General features: G+C 44.5%; 1 protein-coding gene across 1 annotated transcript; it reads left to right on the top strand.

Moving 5' to 3' along the window:
• Positions 1–1,664: 1,664 nt before the first annotated feature.
• On the top strand, positions 1,665–3,882 carry LOC123040748 (splicing factor U2af large subunit A). Its single transcript, XM_044463509.1, has 6 exons — positions 1,665–1,802; positions 2,009–2,053; positions 2,164–2,220; positions 2,318–2,518; positions 2,613–2,775; positions 3,596–3,882. Exons 1-5 carry the CDS (start codon positions 1,752–1,754, stop codon positions 2,748–2,750), a joined length of 492 nt encoding a protein of 163 aa, XP_044319444.1. The 5' UTR covers positions 1,665–1,751; the 3' UTR covers positions 2,751–2,775; positions 3,596–3,882.
• The last annotated feature ends 17,786 nt before the right edge of the window (positions 3,883–21,668 follow it).

Genomic DNA, 21,668 nt, shown 5'->3' on the forward strand with positions numbered 1-21,668 from the left:
GCCTTTGGAAATGCTCTTCAGAAATTGCATTGTTTTGTCAGTTTGCTGTTGTGTTGTAGTGCTGTTTGCTGGTTGTGATTGATGGCTTACACTTCCTCCTGTCAAGCTGTTTTGCAGTAGCGTTTGCTGTCCTTGTGGTGTGATCAGTGTTTCTCCCGTGGCCTTAACTGCAGGTGCGCCTGTATTCTGCTGGTTCTGTGGTTGTAAACTGGGTTGAGCAACCAAGGAAACAGACGCTTGGGGAACAGGGGGGGGGAGGGTTGGGGTTCTCAGCTTGTATTTCGCGCAAGATGGCGAAGATGTCTTGCTGAACCTTGGAATTGTTCTCGACCAAGAGCTCAACCTTTCCCAATTGTTTTTCCAAGGATTTGACTGTCTGTAAGCGTGTGTTCACCTGATCGATCTGATCTTGCATCTTGTCCTGCTTCATACCCAGCGCAGTCAGTTCGGTATGCAATGCCTCAAGCTCTTCTGAGATTTCATCCATGTGCTTGGTTCGGGTGGGCATGGTGATCCGCACGGCTCTGGGATTTACAGCGGAACGAATCCGAAACCTTCGCCGGTGACCTCCTTCTATCGCCGCCGAAACTCCACGTCTCGCCCGCCTCTGATGCTACACGAACCAGGGATACGCTAAGGAATTTTACTACGGCGGAATTGTTCCAACCGCAACCTAGTTTCTCCCCAATTTGCAGCCGAACTATGCCTACTTCAGGCCGCCTCCGATCCGAAGAACTGCACCGCCGCCGGGACCCGACACCGAAATTTGGGGGATTTTACGAGAGATCCCAACCCCAGTTCGTGGTCAGATCCAATCGCCTCCGAGGATTCACTGGCTCATGATACCAATTGACAGGACCTCAACACATCACAACTCAACAATTACTCGAACTAGCCCCGCTTAATATTATCTCAAGGTTCAGAGTTACAGATACAGGGGTTCAGATCGAGGATCTGCCCAATTTCTACCAAGTACTACTAGGGTTCTTAGGGTAGCTAGCTAATACACTGGGAGAAAAGGGGAAAAGATGATCTGCGGCTCGGCGAGCGGGTCCCTTATAACAGAGAGCAGGTGGCGATGACTTGAGACGGAAGGATCCGTTGCCGTCACTGTTATAGTCAGGCTGGTGGCGGCAACGGGTGACGGTGAACAGGACACTGGAGAGCCGTCGATCTTCACTTACTGGATTGATCCCAACCGTCCGATTCCCAAAGGCTGAACTCTGCTTCGTCAGTGCAGGTGTTCTGTTCTTCAGTTAACCAGAACAAGTTGTCAGGGTCCTGACAGAGGGGGGGCGCGCGACTCCTGCTGCGAGCATGCGACACTGCTTCCCCATGGCGACACGGTCGTTGGCTGCAGTTGCGATGTGAGAAGGACCCGTCTTAGCGTTGACCGATCCAACAGCTCTAAGGGGATGGATCCAACGGCCTGCGACCCGACTGATTTCCTCGAGAAATCAGTCGGTTGATTCGTAGCAGCCGCCATAAAAAAAAGGGGATTCAGCACTGTGTTTTCGAGAGAGTTTTTTAGAAAGAGACCGAGAAATATTCGAAACAGCTAAGGAGAGCTGACCACGATCTGAAATCGGACCCGCACGGCCCCTACGGGCTACGGCCCGTATATATACAGCCCAAATCCCCTGTCTCCACACCCACCCCGACGAGCGCACCCCGACCCGAGGCCATCAAATTCCACGGCGATCAGGACCGAACAGCGCCGCACCGTACGCACGGAATCGCCGACGCGTCCTATGGCCAGCCACGGCGACCTCTCCCCGCCGGCCGACGGAGGCTCCCAGGAGGTTTGCGCCTCCCGCCGATCCCGCGTACTATATGATCTCTGTTGATTGATCAGGGTTCCACTTCCACTCCTAAGGGTTTCGCCACGGGAGAAAGAAAAATCCATATCTTTCTGCATCCGTTCGCTTAATAATTTGCCAAACCCTTAATATTATCATCTTATTTTAGCCTACTAATATATTCTCCCTATCTAATTTGTATGGACCAGCTGATTCCAGTCATTTACCAGTCGCCATACAGCATGACACCGCAGGTACATATGGCTTGTTTCCCTATTTATTTAGGTTATTTGTTTGTCCTATTTATGTAGGAAATTAATCACCCCGCAAATTTGATAAATAATTAACGACATTCTGTGTGCAGGGTCCTCCATGTTCATGGCTTTTTTACTACAGGCCAGTTCCTCTCGGAGGTTTTCGGGTAATTAGTACTGATTCATTTGCTCTCCTTTTGTGTCTTCACGCTGGGCTATAAATTGTTGACTAAAATCAGTTTCTGACTCTGGCTGATTAAGCAGAGGCCCGTGTACGAAGATGGGACGACAAGGGTGCTATGCTTGAGCCAAATGTTTTCCCCAGACCAGCTAGAAGACGACGAGTACTACCGAAAGCTTTGCCGGAGGATGACGGCAGAAGGACAGAGATCCGGCGGTAAACTCAGGAGGACCGTCGTCCCACGGCCAGACCCCAGCGGCCCTCCGGTCGCCGGAGTTGGCAAGGTACGTGCGTTACATGTGTCCTCCTGGTTTGTTTTGTCGGATGAGGTGATATATTACATAGAGGGGAATTAATCAACGTTTTGTTGTATTGTAGGTGTTTCTGGCATATGCCGATATCGATATCGCAGCATATTCCAAGACGATGTTGCATTGGATGTGGTTTGAGGGGAGGCAGGTGTTTGCTGTGTTCTATCCTGAGGACAAGTTTGCTGCTGGAGATTATGATGGATAAAATGGAAATCTTACTTATCTTTATTGTAAGAATTATGTGTCTCAAAGCATACTTAAGCATAACTGTAAAATCCCGTATTTGTCCATACATTTAGCATTTTTGTCGGAATGATTACCCAGATACACTGGTAATTGAAAGAAGTTCAATCGTACAGTTAGATAACAAACCTAACGTTGATCTGTAGAATTAATAGAATTTACAATGTATTATGACTGTGTTGCTCACAACCGCATGCATCAGGGACTCAAATGTGTATAATCCATTAGAATGTCCTAAGCAAGGGCCTTTTCCAGAAATTCAGGGCGGGATGAAAAATAAAAAAGGCCCAATTGTTTTTTAAGAAGGAAAATAATATAACCAAGGTATACCTTCACTTTATTATATGAATCCAAGTATGATTTATTTTGTGCAATATTTAGACAAATATCAAATACTAATGCTAAAAAACAACTTGATTCAATATTCAAATAAGAAATTACCTCATTCATGCGCAAGTAATACATTTTAAAAAGTACAATTGATCAGTAACAAACTTAATTTCGTCCTACTTCTAACCTAGCATCGAGGACAAGTAAACTCACTAGGTTGCTCTTGGGCATGATATTTCAAAATATTTTTTTTTGGATTTGTAAAGGTTGCGGATAACCAGCCGGTGAGACCTGATGGTAAATTACCACAGTACTTTTCTAATGCAATTTGTAAATTTTACCAATCTGGTGAGCATATGAGACTGCAATACTGGGTCCACTCTCAGGATTAAACTGCTTGCTGGTTAATTCGCCTCATGTTCTTCACATGAAATAGCAGTAGTTTGCTTATCTAACTTCATTTGATTTTGTATGCAGGGGGAGATTCAATACCAAGATTTATGATTTGGACATGCAAGTGAGTTTAATTCCTGACAGTTTTTCTTGCTTCCCCCTCATTTTATTTCCATTTCCTAGCAGTTCTAGGTAATTTCATAACCTACCTCTTGGTAAGTCACCTATCTACGAAATGCATGTAGTGTGTGTCAGATATAGAGTGAAAAAAGCACCACAATGCAAGTGTCAGATCCTATTATTGATGCAATTTTGCGACTCTGTTCTGGACTGTAAGCAACTGGTTAATGTTAAACTGAAGGTCCAATCAACCTTGTGGCTCTTCTGTACCTGTATGCCTAGATTATTTACTGATGGTATATGCACTAGCGTTAAGGCCGTAGAGGCCCATCGGGTAATCTTAGCCCACAAGTTATCTTCGGTTAATTCTTATGTAAATTATGTTAGGTTAATTCTTATGCAAGTTATCTAGGTTATAAATATAGGCTGTAAGACTTTTTTTGAAATTAAGCAATAAGAAGATTATCTCTATTGCCCGGCTCCCAGAGGAGCCGGAACCCTAGCCGCCCCATGCCTCTTGCGCTGCCGCCGCCATCTTCCTCTCCCGCGACGGCGCCCAGCTGCCGGTGCGGCCGCTCATCGCCACGCCCAGCCCCCTCCTTCCCCTACTGCCTACGGCCAAGACCGGGCGGAACCCTAGCTCCTAACACCTTGGTATCAGCTACCTGAGTTTCGACCATGTCATCGCCACCACCAATTCCGCCGCCACCACCGCCACCGCTGCCCACCAGCACCCCCACTGCCGCTGCCACCAACTCCACCACCGCCGCCACCTTATCGCCGAGCGCCACAGCCTCGCTCACCCTCCCGTCGGCATCGATCGCCATCGCCCCCGGCACAACGCCGAGCCAGGGTCAGCCACCGCCACCCATACACAATTCGCCGCCATCTCCTCCCCCCATGCCGAACCAGTTTTCCCCGGAGGCCATGGCCGGTGTGCTCAATGACCTGGTGATCGCGGTTCAGGGCATCCATCTCTATTTGGCTAGCCCGTACAGGCCGCCACCGCCGCTATCGCCGGCCGTACCCTCGGGACAGCCGGCACTGCCGTGGTACTCCGTCCCCGCGGCCATCGCCGGGGGCTACCCGGCGCTACCATCGCCGACCGCTTCCACGCCGCCCTGGCCCCAGTGGCCGACGCGAGCGCTCGCGGCGCCACCCGCGCCGCTAGCAGCCGCCCAGGGCCCGCAGTGGCCGGCCTGGCTCGCGCCACCCCTCGCCTCGCCGTCCCTCCAGGCGGCCACAGTGTAGGTTCCGCCGCCGCCACCGTCGAGCCCTAGCCTGGGCCGGTCCGTGTCGGGTGGTCTTCCGATCCAGGAGGTTCGGTTTCCATTGTCACCATCTCCGTTTCCGGGCTGGCTCCACGGGACATCGCCTCCACCGGTTTACCCGGAGGCCCGAGAGCCGTCGGGTTCCCAGTTGCAGCCCGGGGCGTCGGGCGCCACGGGGGCCTACGCCGGCCTTTCCACCATGGACCGAGCACCGTCATCAGCTCTCCGCACCGCCGAGGAAGTGGGCCATGGCGCGCCAAATCAGCAGCCGCCCCGGTTCGCCAAGCTCGACTTCGCCACTTATGACTGCTCGGATGACCCGCTTAACTGGCTCAACTAGTGTGACCAGTTCTTCCGCGGGCAGCGCACACCCGTGTTGGAGTGCACTTGGCTGGCTTCCTACCATCTCCGCGGGGCCGCCCAGACATGGTACTACGCCCTCGAACAGGACGAGGGCGGCATGCCCCCGTGGGAGCGCTTTCGCGAGCTGTGCTTTCTTCGCTTCGGACCGCCATTACGCGGGAGCCGATTGGCCGAGTTGGCCGCCTACCTTTCACCTCCACGGTGCAGGATTTCGCCGACCGCTTCCAGGCCCTGGTGTGTCACGCGCCAGGTGTGACGGCCCTGCAGCAGGCTGAGCTCTTCGTCGGCGGCCTTCCGGATCACATTCGCGTCGACGTGGAGCTTCGTGGACCCGAGGATCTCTAGTCGGCCATGTACTACGCCCGCGCGTTCGAGCGTCGCGCGGTGGCCATCCAGCAGGAATAACACCGTCCCGGACCGCTGGGTCGCTACCCGAGCCGGATTCCGCGCAGGCTCGGCCTGTGCAGGCTTCTGCGGCACCCCTCGCCGCAACCGCAGGACGCCTGTTCCGCCGGCTCACCTCAGCCGAGCTCCTCGAGCGTCGCTGCCAAGGGTTGTGCTTCAACTGCGACGAGCCCTACACGCCCGACCATGCCTGCTCGCGACTCTTCTACCTGGAGGTTGCAGACTACATTTTAGAGGACGCCGTCGCCGCCGACCTGGCCGCCCCAGCTGTTGAGAAGGTGTTTTACGCTGGTTGATCGCCTCGAGGAGTTCCGCAAGCGCTTCCCCACCTTACAGCTTGAGGACGAGCTGTTTGTGCAGACGGGGAGAAGTATTACGGCCGTAGAGGCCCACCGGGCAATCTTAGCCCACAAGTTATCTTAGGTTAATTCTTATGCAAGTTATCTTAGGTTAATTCTTATGCAAGTTATCTAGGTTATAAATATAGGATGTAAGACTCTTTTTGGAATTAAGCAATAAGAAGATTATCTCTATTTCCCGGCTCCTAGAGGAGCCGGAACCCTAGCCGCCCTGCCTCTTGTGCTGCCGCCGACATCTTCCTCTCCCGCGACGGCACCCAGCCGCCGGCGCGGCCGCTCATTGCCACGCCCAGCCCCCTCCTTCCACTACTGCCTACGGCCAAGACCAGGTAGAACCCTAGCTCCTAACAACTAGATCGTCCTGTGTAGGATGATCAATTGCCAGGAATAGCCATGGTTTTGATCTTTGTCATTATTTTTGCGATGTAGCTTTACTTCCACTTATCTGCTAAACTAAATGATCTCTAGCTAAACTTTAACTACTGATCAGCACACTGCGATGAGTTATGTTGGATTCAACATCCAACAGATTTCCTCGATGCCTTAACTATATGCATACTTGTGTTATACCCCACGCTACTACTATGATCTGACACGTGAGATGTCTTGGGGCCCACTTAGCAGCAGCATTGGTTGAACCTGCCCACGCTACTACTACACTCTACCTGTAGCGCGGTTTACACATCATCGCTGCTACTAAGTAGCTGTAGCGCTTCCCATTAACCCCGCCTGCTATTACCTATCTACCTATAGGGTTTTCCCTAATAGTGCGATGATCTAATTTTGCACGATGATCACGAAAATGCAGCAACTGACATTGTATTTCTTTATTATTAGCTTGTCCTCTGTTGACCTGAAGAAGCAGGCTTAAAATTCTTAACACAAACGTCCCTAAAATGACAGGGTGAAATCTTGTTTTTTCTTGCTATGAAGAGATGGCATCATAATTGACTTGCCAGATTGTATCAATATCATCAATCCAATCACAGTTCCTGGTTTTCTATTGTTCAAATATGTGAATAAATTCTCTTTGGTCCATTCGCTACCTTGCTAATTGCCTTCTTATAGCTCCCGGTGGATCTGTGTATGATAGTGTGATCGGACATAAACATGAAGGAACTAGGCAGAAAACAATGGACAGTATTTCATGCGTGCATTGAGATGAGCTGATTTTTAGATGCAACAATAAGTTGTAAAACTAAGATTAATCTTTTAAAGTTATATCCAATTGCTTAGTAAGAATTAACTACGATATATTAGTAGTAGGTTACTTTGAAGTGTTCGTCTAAGTATTTTGTTCCGGGACAACGGTTTAGCCGAGTCTATCATTGACGTGAGAGTACGTGGGATGTTCACTTGGTTCATACAAAAAAAATATGTGGACACATATAGGCCTCCCACTTATATTATGTAGCATATGTGAATGGGGTTTGGGGTTGGTTTGTTCAATTATCGCTGTCTGAGCGAAATAATTTTCCTACTTTAAAATTTTTGTCAAATTGCATTTCATTAGAGATGGCTTGGTAGTAAATTGCATCTGCGTGCGGTTCATTTTTTTCATCAAGTTGTTTTTTTTGTTAGGATAAAAGGGTAAATGCACTGGTTGGTTGCTTCAAGAGTTAATAACGGATAGAGTGGTTTACCAGTTGCATGCCGAATAACGACATCATATTTTTGTGGCCTGGCTCAGGAGACGTTAGATCCGCCTTCTTGGCTCGGGGGGGGGGGGGGGGGGGCAGCGCACACCTCCTCTCCCTTTGATGGCGGTGGTGGATCAACATGAACACGGGCGGGGGTGGGGAGGGGGGGGGGGGGCGAGAGCGCACTACAAGAAATATGTCAACTAGTGACCTTCTCTTAGTGACCCAAGCTGAATTGGTCATAAATCCACGGCCATTTCGCTTGGAAGGGCTCAAACCCTGAATTGCCTTACACGAAATGGTCATAAAGCAGACAAGAGTTGTCCATGACCTTATTTCTACCTGATTACGACCAATATAAATGGTCATGAGGTTGTGAACGTGGATGCATTAGTACTTATTGCTATGACTAGGCACCACCTCATCAGTTTTGCCTATGTGTCATGTCCATGTGGCAGTTTTTGCCCTAGGTTGTGAAGCAACCTATATTTCTGTCATTCCCAAAATTTCCAAAAAATCCTCATAAATTCTTTGGGTCATATCTTCATGAAATATGTAAAAAACCTTCCTTGCCTAGTTCATAAATAATTCAAAAATATTCATTTTCCTATTCTGTTCAAAAAAACACTTTGTGAAGGAAGTACCACTTTGGCATGTCCAAATGGTATCCATTTTCTACAGTGCTTTCCTATGCCCAAATAACCATCATCCACCAAATGCCAGCTCAATCCATTCATTATTTTGAGCTTAGCTTCAACATTCGTATTTATGTCCAGTGTGGTACTTTGCAAAGCAAGTACCACCTAGGCTCCTCCTTTTGAGCTGAAAATTTGTGAAGACGGTCTTCTTAGTAACTGATCATCCTCAGCTAAAACTCACGCCCATTAGCCATGTGCATTTCCCGTACCGCTAATCAAACACTTGGCTACTTATTCATGTTTTAGCATCGATCGGTCTACTCGTGAGAATCTTATGTTGTGATTTTCTTCCTAGAACCTACCTGGGGAGTGCCCAACCCACTAGACAAGCCTAGGCCGCCCAGAACACATGGCAACGCCACAATCACGCGGTGACCATGCGGTGGGCATGCGAGTTTACGCGCTCTAGAGTTGGGGCCATCGGCGACCGTCCAAACCTCAATGTATCACCACCAAACCATGTATTTATGATTAAATAGGTACTTATGTAACTAGAAATGATTTTTGGAAAAAATAAATAGCAAACTACGAGGCAGCTGCAGTTCAAATTTGACCCGCTTCCTACTGAATAAATGGAATTTTGTCTTTTTCACCAGAGGTGGATCAAAACTTTTGACACCCAAACATTTTGTCAATTGTGCATTAAATATGTCCTAGTATTTTAGAAAATTGATTTGGTCCAATTTTGCAACAAATATATGGTAGGTCCTTCACAAAGAAAACTCATTTCAGGCACTCAGAAAATGGAAAATGAATTTTCCATGCAAAGAAAATGAAAACTCCCTTAGGAAACATTGTTTGGAATTCCAAGATGCACCCTTGTGCACAATATGAGATCATTTGAACAAACTATGCCATGAATGTGGCCATAAGATTGATCATTTGGCTTGAAAGCCCTGAATCTTCACGCATGATAGCTCATTTCTGAGAACACTTTTTTAAAATAATTACCGTATTACAAGTTTATTATTTTTCTTGTAAACTTGGTCATATATAATGACACAATGCGAAGGTTTTGCAATTTTTTGATTTTTTTTGAATTTTTTATGCCCGTTTCAAAATGCAGTCAAAACGGCGGGCTTGACCATTCCTATCTAGTGGTTGAATCTTGGAAAACTTTTGATGTTTCTCTGATTAAATAGATACTTATGTACCTAGAAATGATTTTTGGAAAAAAATAAAGAGCAAACTATGAGGCAGCTGCAGTTCAAATTTGACCTGCTTCCTATTGAATCGGTGGGAATTTGTCTTTTCCACCAGAGGTGGATCAAAACTTTTGACACCCAACCATTTGGTCAATTGTGCATTAAATATTACCTAGTATTTTATAAAAATGATTTGGTACAAATTTTCAACAAATTTATGGTAGGTCCTTCACAAAAAAAACTCATTTTGGGCACTCGGAAAATGGAAAATGATTTTTTCGTCCAAAGAAAACGAAAACTTCCTTGGTCAACATTGTTTGCCATTCCAATGTGCATCCTTGTGCAGAATATGAGGTCGTTTAAACAAACTGTGCCATGAAAGTGGCCATATGATTGATCATTTGGCTTGAAAGCCATTAATCTCCACACATGATAGCTCGTTTCTGAGAACACTTTTTTAAAATAATTGTCGTATTACAAGTTTATTATTTTTTTGGAAATTTATCACATATGATGACACAATGCGAAGGTTCTCCAATTTTTTGATTTTTTTGAATTTTTTATGCCCGTTTCAAAATGCGGTCAAAGCGGCGAGCTTGACCGTTCCTAGCTAGTGGTTGATTCTTGGTATTTTTTTGGTGTTTCTCTAATTAAATAGATATTTTTGTACCTAAAAATGATTTTTTAGAAAAATAAAGAGCAAACTATGAGGCAGCTGCAGTTCAAATTTGACCCATTTTCAACTGAATTAGCAGAAATTTGTCTTTTTCACGAGAGGTGGATCAAAAACTTTTGACACCCAACTATTTGGTCAACTGTGCGTTAAATATGGCCTACTATTTTAGAAAATTGATGTGGTCCAATTTTGCAACAAATATTTGGTAGGTCCTTCACAAAAAAACTCTTTTTGGGCACTCGAAAAATGGAAAATGAACTTTTCATGCGAAGAAAATTAAAAATTCTTAGGCAACATTGTTTGTCATTCCAAGATGCAAACTTTTGCAAAATATGATATCTTTTGAATAAAACTATGCCAAAAATGTTGCCATCACATTGGCTCTTCTTCACATGCAACGTCTTCTCCTTTGCGTGCGTGCGTGTGTGGGGGGGGGAGGGGTGTCCTTTTGTCGTCGTCGACATCGACATGCATAATAAATGGTTGTGATTTTCTAATCCATTAAATAAACAGTTAGATTTTTCTTTTTTCTGTAATAGATAGATATGTGTGGTGGATGGAAACATCTTGACATTATTATTTTTAGTTAATTGTACATAAATTGTGGACTAATATTTTTGAAAAAAGGATGTGGCCCATTTTTACAACACAGATTTGTAGTCTTTTATTTAAAAGTCGGTGATTTGGGTCCAAAATTTAAAGATTCCACCGCGAGACAACTAGCCAGTGAGAAGCGAGGAACCACGTTCACGCGGATCGCCCAGTCGGACGCGATCTGAGCCATCCATCACGCACACATCAACGGTGAAGCTTCTCCCGAGAAACCCAAACCCTAACCCACCCACCCACCCTCATCCTTTCCCATTCTCCAGATCCGATCGAGACCCCGCCGCCCCTGCCTTCGTCTGCCATGGCTCCTCCCGCGATTCCCACCGCCACCGCCCCCTCCTTCCTCCCCCTCCTGCAATTCCCACCGCCGCCGCCCCCGCCTTCCTCCCCCTCCCGCGATTCCCACCGCCGCCGCCCCCGCCCCCGCTTTCCCATTCTCCAGATCCAATCGAGATAACCACCACCACCGCACCATTCATCCCCCACATCCACCAGTCCACACGCAGCCCCAGCCTCCTTCTCGGACATGGCGTCAAGGCAGGCTTTCTCGCTGGTGCGCGTGCTGCTTCGATGCGCGCCGCTCCGTCGAGCTGGCCACACCGTGGCCGGACCGTGGTCTGCTTAGGGTTTGCGGTTGCGATGCTATACGCCGGATGGCGACGATGTCAACGGGGTCCTCGGGTCTCCTGCAGTGTGTTTCCCTCCCTCCCTCTCCCACGCCTCCCCTCCCTCGCCCATGGTTCCTAACAGACGCGTTCCTCTCCTCTCCTTGGGTCTCCTGCAGGGCTCGCGTGGGAGCAGCGCACGGAGGAGGCCTTGGAGGAGAAGCGGGAGGAGCCCGAGTGTCCTCGCGCGCCTGGCCCATGGCACAAACACCACGGCGCCCGCCTCGGAGCTGCAGCATCTGTTTCGGCATCCTACCGGCCACGCTCATCAGCGTCGTCACAGCGCCCCCTCCAGATCAGCTTGGGTTCGACGAATGAGGTCAGTCCCTCCACTCCTTCTCACAGCGCCTTCTCTCTTCCTCCCTCCCAGCATTTCGAGTTTGGATCTCAGTGTGCCGTCCTAATACTTTTGTTTTGACTGGGTTGCTGTGAACGAAAAGGTGTGCAAAGATCTGAGGTGGGGGAGGAAGACCTTCAAAACTAGGTTCCGACTGGCTCCTGTGGCCATTGCTATGTATGTTGGCTCTTAGATTCGTCAAACCTTGCAAGTTCAATCTGCACTAGAAATGTTGCTGGCTATCACAACACTGCAAGCAGTTAAATGATGGGGAATCTGCAATTGCTTTGCCATCTCTGACTAATTAACCATTTGAAGAACATTAGTGGAATACATTACTGTGAAATGCTTGATTTATTTTTAGTCAGTATGAACTGGCTAAGCATAATATGGTAATGTAGATTATTGCAACTTTGCAAGTTCATAAACACCATATATTTGACTAATTATTGCAACTTTGCATGTTCATCCGAAATTACTAGATGAATTTTGTCTGTGCAAGTGGCTTAGCATAGTAAATTAATATACTTTTTTGATATCCTGCTAGCAAATGATTATTAGCACAGTTGAGTTCCAGTTTTGTTTTAGGGGTTGATACGTCTCCTTCGTATCTATAATTTTTGATTGTTCCATGCCAATATTATTCACTTTCATATACTTTTTGGCAACTTTTTATATTATTTTTGGGACTAACATATTGATCTAGTGCCCAGTGCCAGTTCCTGTCTGTTGCATGTTTTTTGTTTCGCAGAAACCCAATATCAAACGGAGTCCAAACGGGAAAAAAACGGATCGAGATTTTTTTTGGAATATTAATGATTTTTGGGAAGTGAAATCAACGCGAAACGGTATCCGAGGTGGCACGAGGTAGGGGGGCGCGCCCTACCCCCCAGGCGCGCCCCTGACCCTCGTGGTCCACCCATAAGGCGGTTGACGCTCTCCTTCTGGCGCAAGAAAGCTAATTTTATGAGAAAGATCTGGGCGAAAGATTCACCCCAATCGGAGTTACGGATCTCCAGATATAAAGGAAACGGTGAAGCAGTAGAATCTGCCAACGCAGAGAACGCAGAAACAGAGAGATGGATCCAATCTCGGAGGGGCTCTCGCCCCTCCCAAGCCATGGGAGCCAAGGACCAGATGGGAAACCCTGCTCCCATCTAGGGAGAAGGCCAAGGAAGAAGAAGAAGAAGGGGGCTCTCTCCCCCTTGCTTCTGGTGGCGCCGGAACGCCACCGGGGGCCATCATCATCACCGCGATCTTTACCAACACCTCCGCCATCTTCACCAACATCTCCATCACCTTCCCCCTTCTATATTCAGCGGTCCACTCTCCCGCAACCCGCTGTACCCTCTACTTGTACATGGTGCTTTATGCTTCATATTATTTTCCAATGATGTGTTGCCATCCTATGATGTCTGAGTAGATTCCTATTGTCCTATCGGTGATTGATGAATTGCTATGATTGGTTTGAGTTGCATGCTTTATTATTGGTGCTGTCCTATGGTGCCCTCCGTGTCGCGCAAGCGTGAGGGATTCCCGCTTTAGGGTGTTGCAATACGTTCATGATTCGCTTATAGTGGGTTGGTGAGTGACTGAAACATAAACCCGAGTAAGAGGGATTGTTGCGTATGGGATAAAGGGGACTTGATGATTTAATGCTATGGTTGGGTTTTACCTTAATGAATCTTTAGTAGTTGCGGATGCTTGCTAGAGTTCCAATATAAGTGCATATGATCCAAGTAGAGGAAGTATGTTAGCTTATGCCTCTCCCTCAAATAGAATTGCAATAGTGATTACCAGTCTAGTAACATAGTCAGTCGCCTAGGGACAATTTCACAACTCCTACCACCACTTTTCCACACTCGCTATATTTACTTTAGTTGTGTCTTTATCTAAACAGCCCCTAGTTTATATTTACGTGTTCTTTACTTTCTTGCAAACCTATCCCGTCACACCTACAAAGTACTTCTAGTTTCATACTTGTTTCCGGTAAAGCGAACGTCAAGCGTGCGTAGAGTTGTATCGGTGGTCGATAGAACTTGAGGGAATATTTATTCTACCTTTAGCTCCTCGTTGGGTTCGACACTCTTACTTATCGAAAACTGTTGCGATCCCCTATACTTGTGGGTTATCAAGACCTTTTTCTGGCGCCGTTGCCGGGGAGTCATAGCGTGGGGTGAATATTTTCGTGTGTGCTTGTTTGCTTTATCACTAAGTAATTTTTATTTGCTATTCTTAGTTGTTCTCTATCTTTAGTTATGGATATGGAACGCAAAATACCAAAAAAATTAGCTGTACTTGCTACTCATGAGGATGGGGTAACTCCTAAAACCCTCGATTCTCATTATGTGAGAGATATTATATACTACTTTGGTAAGCCTGAGAAAACCCCATTCAACTTTATAATGGGAGACACGTTGGATCAACGTGAATACTTTAGGGATTATCGCTCGACATAAAAAGGGAAACTATTATGGGATCAATTTATTATGTTGCGTTGGTATGCCTGGGATCTATGCTTGACATATGATGTTACTTGTTGCTCTAGGATGGAGGCTCCATACCTTCCCTTTTCATGTGAATTTAATGATAATGAAACATTAGCTTCTTATGCTAATGGTATATATGATTACTATGATGTGGAACAAATAGAAGAATTTGTTGCTTTTAAGGCTGCTTATGAAATTGAAGCTTTGTTTGAAAAGTGTGAAGCTTTAGATGATGATGTTTATAGGCCTGGAAATCTTGCTATACTTAGATATTGCTATGCAAATTATAAATACAATTACTACATTAATGCATTTATTAAGAAAGTCTCCGCTGTCCAAGAAGAGACTAATATTTTGCAGGAAACTATGGAAGAAGAAATTGATGAAACTGTGAGCTCATTGGATGAAAAAGATGATGAGGAGAGCGAAGAACAAAAGGAGGAGGAGCGGATTAGCTACCCGTGCCCACCTTCTAATGAGAGTAACCCTCCAACTCATACATTATTTAATTCCCCTTCGTGCTTACCGAAGGATGATTGCTATGATGACTATTATGATCCCATTGATTATCTTGAAATATCCCTTTTTGATGATGCTTGCTATTCTTGTGGCCAAGATGCCAATATGAATTATGCTTATGGAGATGAACTTGCTATAGTTCCTTATGTTAAACATGAAATTGTTGCTATTGCACCCACGCATGATAGTCCTATTATCTTTTTGAATTCTCCCTACTACACTTTATCGGAGAAGTTTGTGCTTATTAAGGATTATATTGATGGGTTGCCTTTTATCGTTGCACATGATGATTTTGATGAATGTAATATGCATGTGCTTGCTGCTCCTACTTGCAATTATTATGAGAGAGGAACTCTATCTCCGCCTCTTTATGTTTCCCATACTATGAAATTGCAAGAAACTGCTTATACAATGCATTGGCCTTTACTATGTATGCATGAATTGTTCTTTTATGACATGCCGATGCATAGGAAGAGAGTTAGACTTTGTTGTTGCATGATATATGTTACTTTGTGCTCAATACTAAGTTACAAATCATTGTTAATTAAAATTGGCTTTGATATACCTTGGGATCTGGGTGGATCCATTACTTGAGCACTAAATGCCTAGCTTAATGGCTTTAAAGAAAGCGCTGCCAGGGAGACAACCCGGAAGTTTTAGAGAGTCATTTATTTCTGTTGAGTGCTTTTATATAGTTTAAAAACAAAAAAATAAAGAGGGGAACCTAAAAACTTTTCAAAAAGGAAAGTGAAAGTGAGAAAGACAAGCATTGTTGAAGTGGGAGAGCTCCTTGAACTTTGTTCATGCTCACGGAAACTTTGTGAATCTTAATTACAGAAACTTTTCATCAAAAATAATTATCCCCTTGTACAATTCCATTGTATTATAAAAATAATGTGCCAAGGTTTGCCTTTAGGATGTTTACAATGCTTGTTGGTTTGTACGGTGCAGGACAGAAACTTTGGCTGTAGTGCGCGATTTTACATTTTTAACTGGAACGTCAATTGGTTCTGATTCTTTTTGCACTGTCTTTCTATACAACTTGTTTATTTTTCCTAATTGTGGTAGAATTTTTGGGGTACTAGAAGTATGGTGGATGTTCAGATTGCAACAGACTGTTCTGTTTTTGACAGATTCTGTTTTTGATGCATAGTTTGCTTGTTTTGATGAATCTATCAATTTATATCAGTGGATTAAGCCATGGAAAAGTTATATTAAAGTAGACACAATGCAAAAACAAAATATGAATTGGTTTGCAACAGTACTTAGAGTGGTGATTTGCTTTATTATACTAACGGATCTTACCGAGTTTTCTGTTGAAGTTTTGTGTGGATATAGTGTCTAATCGAGGATGTTTCGATATGAGAAGAAGGAAGAGAGGCAAGAGCTCAAGCTTGGGGATGCCCGAGGCACCCCAAGTAAATATTCAAGGAGACTCAAGAGTCTATGCTTGGGGATGCTGGGGAGGCATCCCCTCTTTCTTCAACAAGTATCGGTATGTTTCGGATTCGTTTCGTTCATGCATTATGTGCAAGTCTTGGAGCGTCTTTTGCAATTAGGTTTTTATTTTTCTTTTATGCACCATGCTGGTATGAGATAGTCCTTGGTTGATTTATAGAATGCTCATTGCACTTCACTTAAATCTTTTGAGTGTGGCTTTATAGAATGCTTCATGTGCTTCACTTATATCATTTGAAGTTGGATTGCCTGTTTCTCTTTACATGGAAAACCGCCATTTGTAGAATGCTCTTTTGCTTCACTTATATTTGTTAGAGCGTGGGCATATCTTTTGTAGAAAGAATTAAACTCTCTTGCTTCACTTATATCTTTTTAGAGAGATGACAGGAATTGGTCATTCACATGGTTAGTCATAAAATCCTACATAAACTTGTAGATCGCTGAATATGATATGTTTGATTCCTTGCAATAGTTTTGCGATATAAAGATGGTGATATTAGAGTCATGCTAGTGGGTGGTTGTGGATTGTAGAGACACTTGTGTTGAGGTTTGCAAGTCCCGTAGCATGCACGTATGGTAACCGTTGTGTGACAAATTTGAAGCATGCGATGTTTCTTTGATTGTCTTCCTTATGAGTGGTAGTTGGGGACGAGCGATTGTCTTTTCCTACCAATCTATCCCCCTAGGGGCATGCGTAGTAGTACTTTGCTGCGAGGGCTAATAAATTCTTGCAATAAGTATATGAGTTCGTTATGACTAATGTGAGTCCATGGATTGTACGCACTCTCACCTTTCCACCTTTGTTAGCCTCTTCAGTATCGTGCATTGCCCTTTCTCACCTCGAGAGTTGGTGCAAACTTCGCCGGTGCATCCAAACCCCATGATACGATACGCTCTTTCACACATAAGCCTCATTATATCTTCCTCAAAACAGCCACCATACCTACCTATTATGGCATTTCCATAACCATTCCGAGATATATTGTCATGCAACTTTCATCATCATCATATACATGACTTGAGCATTTATTGTCATATTGCTTTGCATGATCGTAAGATAGCTAGCATGATGTTTTCATGGCTTGTCCATTTTTTGATGTCATTGCTACGCTAGATCATTGCACATCCTGGTACACCGCCGGAAGCATTCATATAGAGTCATATCTTTGTTCCAGTATCGAGTTGTAAGTAAATAAAAGTGTGATGATCATCATTATAGAACATTGCCCCATAAAAAAAGAAAAAGAAAAAAAAGAAAAAAAAGGAAAGGCCAAAGAAGCCTAAATAAAAAAAGGGGGCCAAAGAAGCCCACCAAAAAAAAGAAAAGGGGCAATGTTACTATCTCTTTTTCCACACTTGTGCTTCAAAGTAGCACCATGTTCTTCATGTAGTGAGTCTCATATCTTGTGCTTCAAAGTAGCACCATGTTCTTCATATAGATTGTCTCCTATGTTGTCACTTTCCTATATACTAGTGGGAATTTTCATTATAAAACTTGGCTTGTATATTCCAACGATGGGCTTCCTCAAATGCCCTAGGTCTTCATGAGCAAGCAAGTTGGATGCACACCCGCTTAGTTTCTTTTGTTGAGCTTTCATACACTTATAGCTCTTAGTGCATCCGTCGCATGGCAATCCCTACTCCTCGCATGGACATCAATTGATGGGCATCTCCATAGCCCGTTGATTAGCCGCGTCGATGTGAGACTTTCTCCTTTTTTGTCTTCTCCACATAACCTCCATCATTATATCTATTCCACCTATAGTGCTATATCCATGGCCTGCGCTCATGTATTGCGTGAGGGTTGAAAAAGCTGAAGCGCGTTAAAAAGTATGAACCAATTGCTCGGCTCGTCATCGGGGTTGTGCATGATGGGAGCATTTTGTGTGACGAAAATGAAGCATGGCCAAACTGTATGATTTTGTAGGGATAAGCTTGCTTTGGCCTTGTTGTTTTGAAAAGACATGATTGCTTTATTGGTACGCTCGAAGTATTATTGTTATTTATGTCAAATGATAGACTATTGCTTTGAATCACTCGTGTCTTAATATTCATGCCATGATTAGACATATGATCAAGATTATGCTAGGTAGCATTCCACATCAAAAATTATTCTTTTTTATCATTTACCTACTCAAGGACGAGCAGGAATTAAGCTTGGGGATGCTGATACGTCTCCGTCGTATCTATAATTTTTGATTGTTCCATGCCAATATTATTCACTTTCATATACTTTTTGGCAACTTTTTATATTATTTTTGGGACTAACATATTGATCCAGTGCCCAGTGCCAGTTCCTGTCTGTTGCATGTTTTTTGTTTCGCAGAAACCCAATATCAAACGGAGTCCAAACGGGAAAAAAACGGATGGAGATTCTTTTTGAAATATTTATGATTTTTGGAAAGTGAAATCAACGCGAAACGGTATCCGAGGTGGGCACGAGGTAGGGGGCGCGCCCTACCTCCCAGGCGCGCCCCTGACCCTCGTGGTCCACCCATAAGGCGGTTGACGCTCTCCTTCTGCCGCAAGAAAGCTAATTTTATGAGAAAGATCTGGGCGAAAGATTCACCCTAATCGGAGTTACGGATCTCCAGATATAAAGGAAACAGTGAAGGGGTAGAATCTGCCAACGCAGAGAACACAGAAACAGAGATATAGATCCAATCTCAGAGGGGCTCTCGCCCCTCCCAAGCCATGGGAGCCAAGGACCAAAGGGGAAACCCTTCTCCCATCTAGGGAGAAGGCCAAGGAAGAAGAAGAAGAAGGGGGGCTCTCCCCCCTTGCTTCCGGTGGCGCCGGAACGCCACCGGGGGCCATCATCATCATCGCGATCTTCACCAACACCTCCGCCATCTTCACCAACATCTCCATCACCTTCCCCCTTCTATATCCAGCAGTCCACTCTCCCGCAACCCGTTGTACCCTCTACTTGAACATGGTGCTTTATGCTTCATATTATTTTCCAATGATGTGTTGCCATCCTATGATGTCTGAGTAGATTCCTATTGTCCTATCGGTGATTGATGAATTGCTATAATTGGTTTGAGTAGCATGTTTTATTATTGGTGCTGTCCTATGGTGCCCTCCGTGTCGCGCAAGCGTGAGGGATTCCCGCTTTAGGGTGTTGCAATATGTTCATGATTCGCTTATAGTGGGTTGGTGAGTGACTGAAACACAAACCCGAGTAAGAGGGATATTTGCGTATGGGATAAAGGGGACTTGATGCTTTAATGCTATGGTTGGGTTTTACCTTAATGAATCTTTAGTAGTTGCGGATGCTTGCTAGAGTTCCAATCATAAGTGCATATGATCCAAGTAGAGGAAGTATGTTAGCTTATGCCTCTCCCTCAAATAGAATTGCAATAGTGATTACCGGTCTAGTAACATAGTCAGTTGACTAGGGACAATTTCACAACTCCTACCACCACTTTTCCACACTCGCTATATTTACTTTAGTTGTGTCTTTATCTAAACAGCCCCTAGTTTATATTTACATGTTCTTTACTTTCTTGCAAACCTATCCCGTCACACCTACAAAGTACTTCTAGTTTCATACTTGTTTCCGGTAAAGCGAACGTCAAGCGTGCGTAGAGTTGTATTGGTGGTCGATAGAACTTGAGGGAATATTTATTCTACCTTTAGCTCCTCGTTGGATTCGACACTCTTACTTATCGAAAACTGTTGCGATCCCCTATACTTGTGGGTTATCAGGGGTGTGTGTGTGGGGGGGGGGGTGGTTACACTTTTAGGCCTCAAAGGCACCAAAGCAGAGAAGAGTAGTGTTCATCCTCTGTTAATTACTGTTACAAAGGCACCAAAGCAGAGCAGATTCTTTCACTTTGCTCTGCTCTCTTTGTTAATTACTGTGCTACTCCTTGCTTCTTGTATTCTATGAGCACCAAGTCTGCCTTGCCTGTGCATTATATACTTTATTTTTCTTGCTAGAGTACTAGAAGAGTAGTGCTATCTTGCTGCTGGTGACACTCCAAGATAATGCACTATTTTATCTTCTCAGCATTGTTGTTCTTATTTACTTGCAAGTTTTTACTATGCAAGGTTCAGTCATGCCATCTTTGCTTGTACTGCATGTTAATGTCATCAAAATGCTCACACCAAGTTTGTGAACTGTTGCCAGGTACCAGAGGCTGACCAACAGGGCGATGCACATGCTATGGTTTAAGTGCTCACACCAATATGTTAGAATATACTGTGTACATTCTGAACCCCCTAATGTGACACAAGTATATGCACATGCTATGGTTTAAGTGTTGCTTGTGTATGGTAAATAGGTTGAGCACCCACCGCTGTTTGATGCTATTTTGTTTAGGATTCTGTTCCTCTATGCATGTAATCTCCAAACCATGATCAAGCATACACACACGGTTGATTTGCATGGAACGGTTACTACTAACTAAAGAAGGAAGCAGACTTCTTCACATAAAGGAAGATATGTCTGTTTTAGTAATATAAACAAATAAAGAAAGATTGTTTGCATACAATCAGATCGTTCTCACTTATTAGTTGAGTTCTAAGTATGTCGAATCTTTAGTTCTCTGGTTATATTATAGTCAGAATTATACTGTGTGCATGATTTTATCCATTACTGGCACTATCGATAGAGCTTTGTGTGTAATCTGGAGTTGTTCGTGTTATTGTTCTATCCATTTTATTGGTGTTACATGTGTAGCCAGTAACCAGGACCTGCACTTGTGCCATGCATATTCATATTGTCTCTATTGTCTCTGTTCGGTCCTGCTTGTGCTTGTATTCAAGCAGCCATGTGTGTATAAAAAGGTTTAGTCTGCACCAGTCACATGATATGTCTGTCTACTACACAGTTTGATCATTTCTAAAATCATGCTAGTTGTTTAGTCTCGTCAGTTTAACAAAAAGTGAATGTTATATGCACTGTTGTCTACTACACAGTTTACCTTTATGTACTTGCTACCAGTAGGATGGTCAATACATGCTTGTTTTGTATCTATTCCAGAACAGTTTGCTTGGTCGCCTGATGCTTGATGCATGTATAATGTGACTCACACATCATGAAATCTGAATAACTTTGACATAGTTGCTCTGTTATCTTGCACTGGGTTGATACTTGTCATTTTCCCTTCCCAAATATATCTCAGTTTGAATGCTATATGCATGGTTTCTTATTAGATCTCAAATTCTGCAGCTATCTTTCATTGTTAGGAGAGTGTTATATACACGGCTTCACTTGATTATATTCCTAACTTTTCTGATTTATAACTCGCAGATTTTGGCCTTAATTCGTCAAAAGTTGCTGTACAAGGAACTACAGGAGCTGGACATGTGTTTTAGCTCCCTGGAGCTGGACATGTTAATATTTAGCTGTATTTTATATTTCAATACCTGATTTGTGCTGCCGTGATTGTAAAG

This window comes from Triticum aestivum, chromosome 2B (genome assembly GCF_018294505.1).
Source record: "Triticum aestivum cultivar Chinese Spring chromosome 2B, IWGSC CS RefSeq v2.1, whole genome shotgun sequence".
NCBI classification, from domain to species: domain Eukaryota; kingdom Viridiplantae; phylum Streptophyta; class Magnoliopsida; order Poales; family Poaceae; genus Triticum; species Triticum aestivum.

Excerpts from the sequence above, each read along its gene's own strand:
- LOC123040748 (XM_044463509.1), top strand. The coding sequence starts at position 1,752 with ATGGCCAGCCACGGCGACCTCTCCCCGCCGGCCGACGGAGGCTCCCAG. Across the intron at positions 1,803-2,008 it reads CCGACGGAGGCTCCCAGGAG|CTGATTCCAGTCATTTACCA; the intron begins GTTTGCGCCTCC and ends TGTATGGACCAG. Across the intron at positions 2,221-2,317 it reads TTCCTCTCGGAGGTTTTCGG|AGGCCCGTGTACGAAGATGG; the intron begins GTAATTAGTACT and ends CTGATTAAGCAG.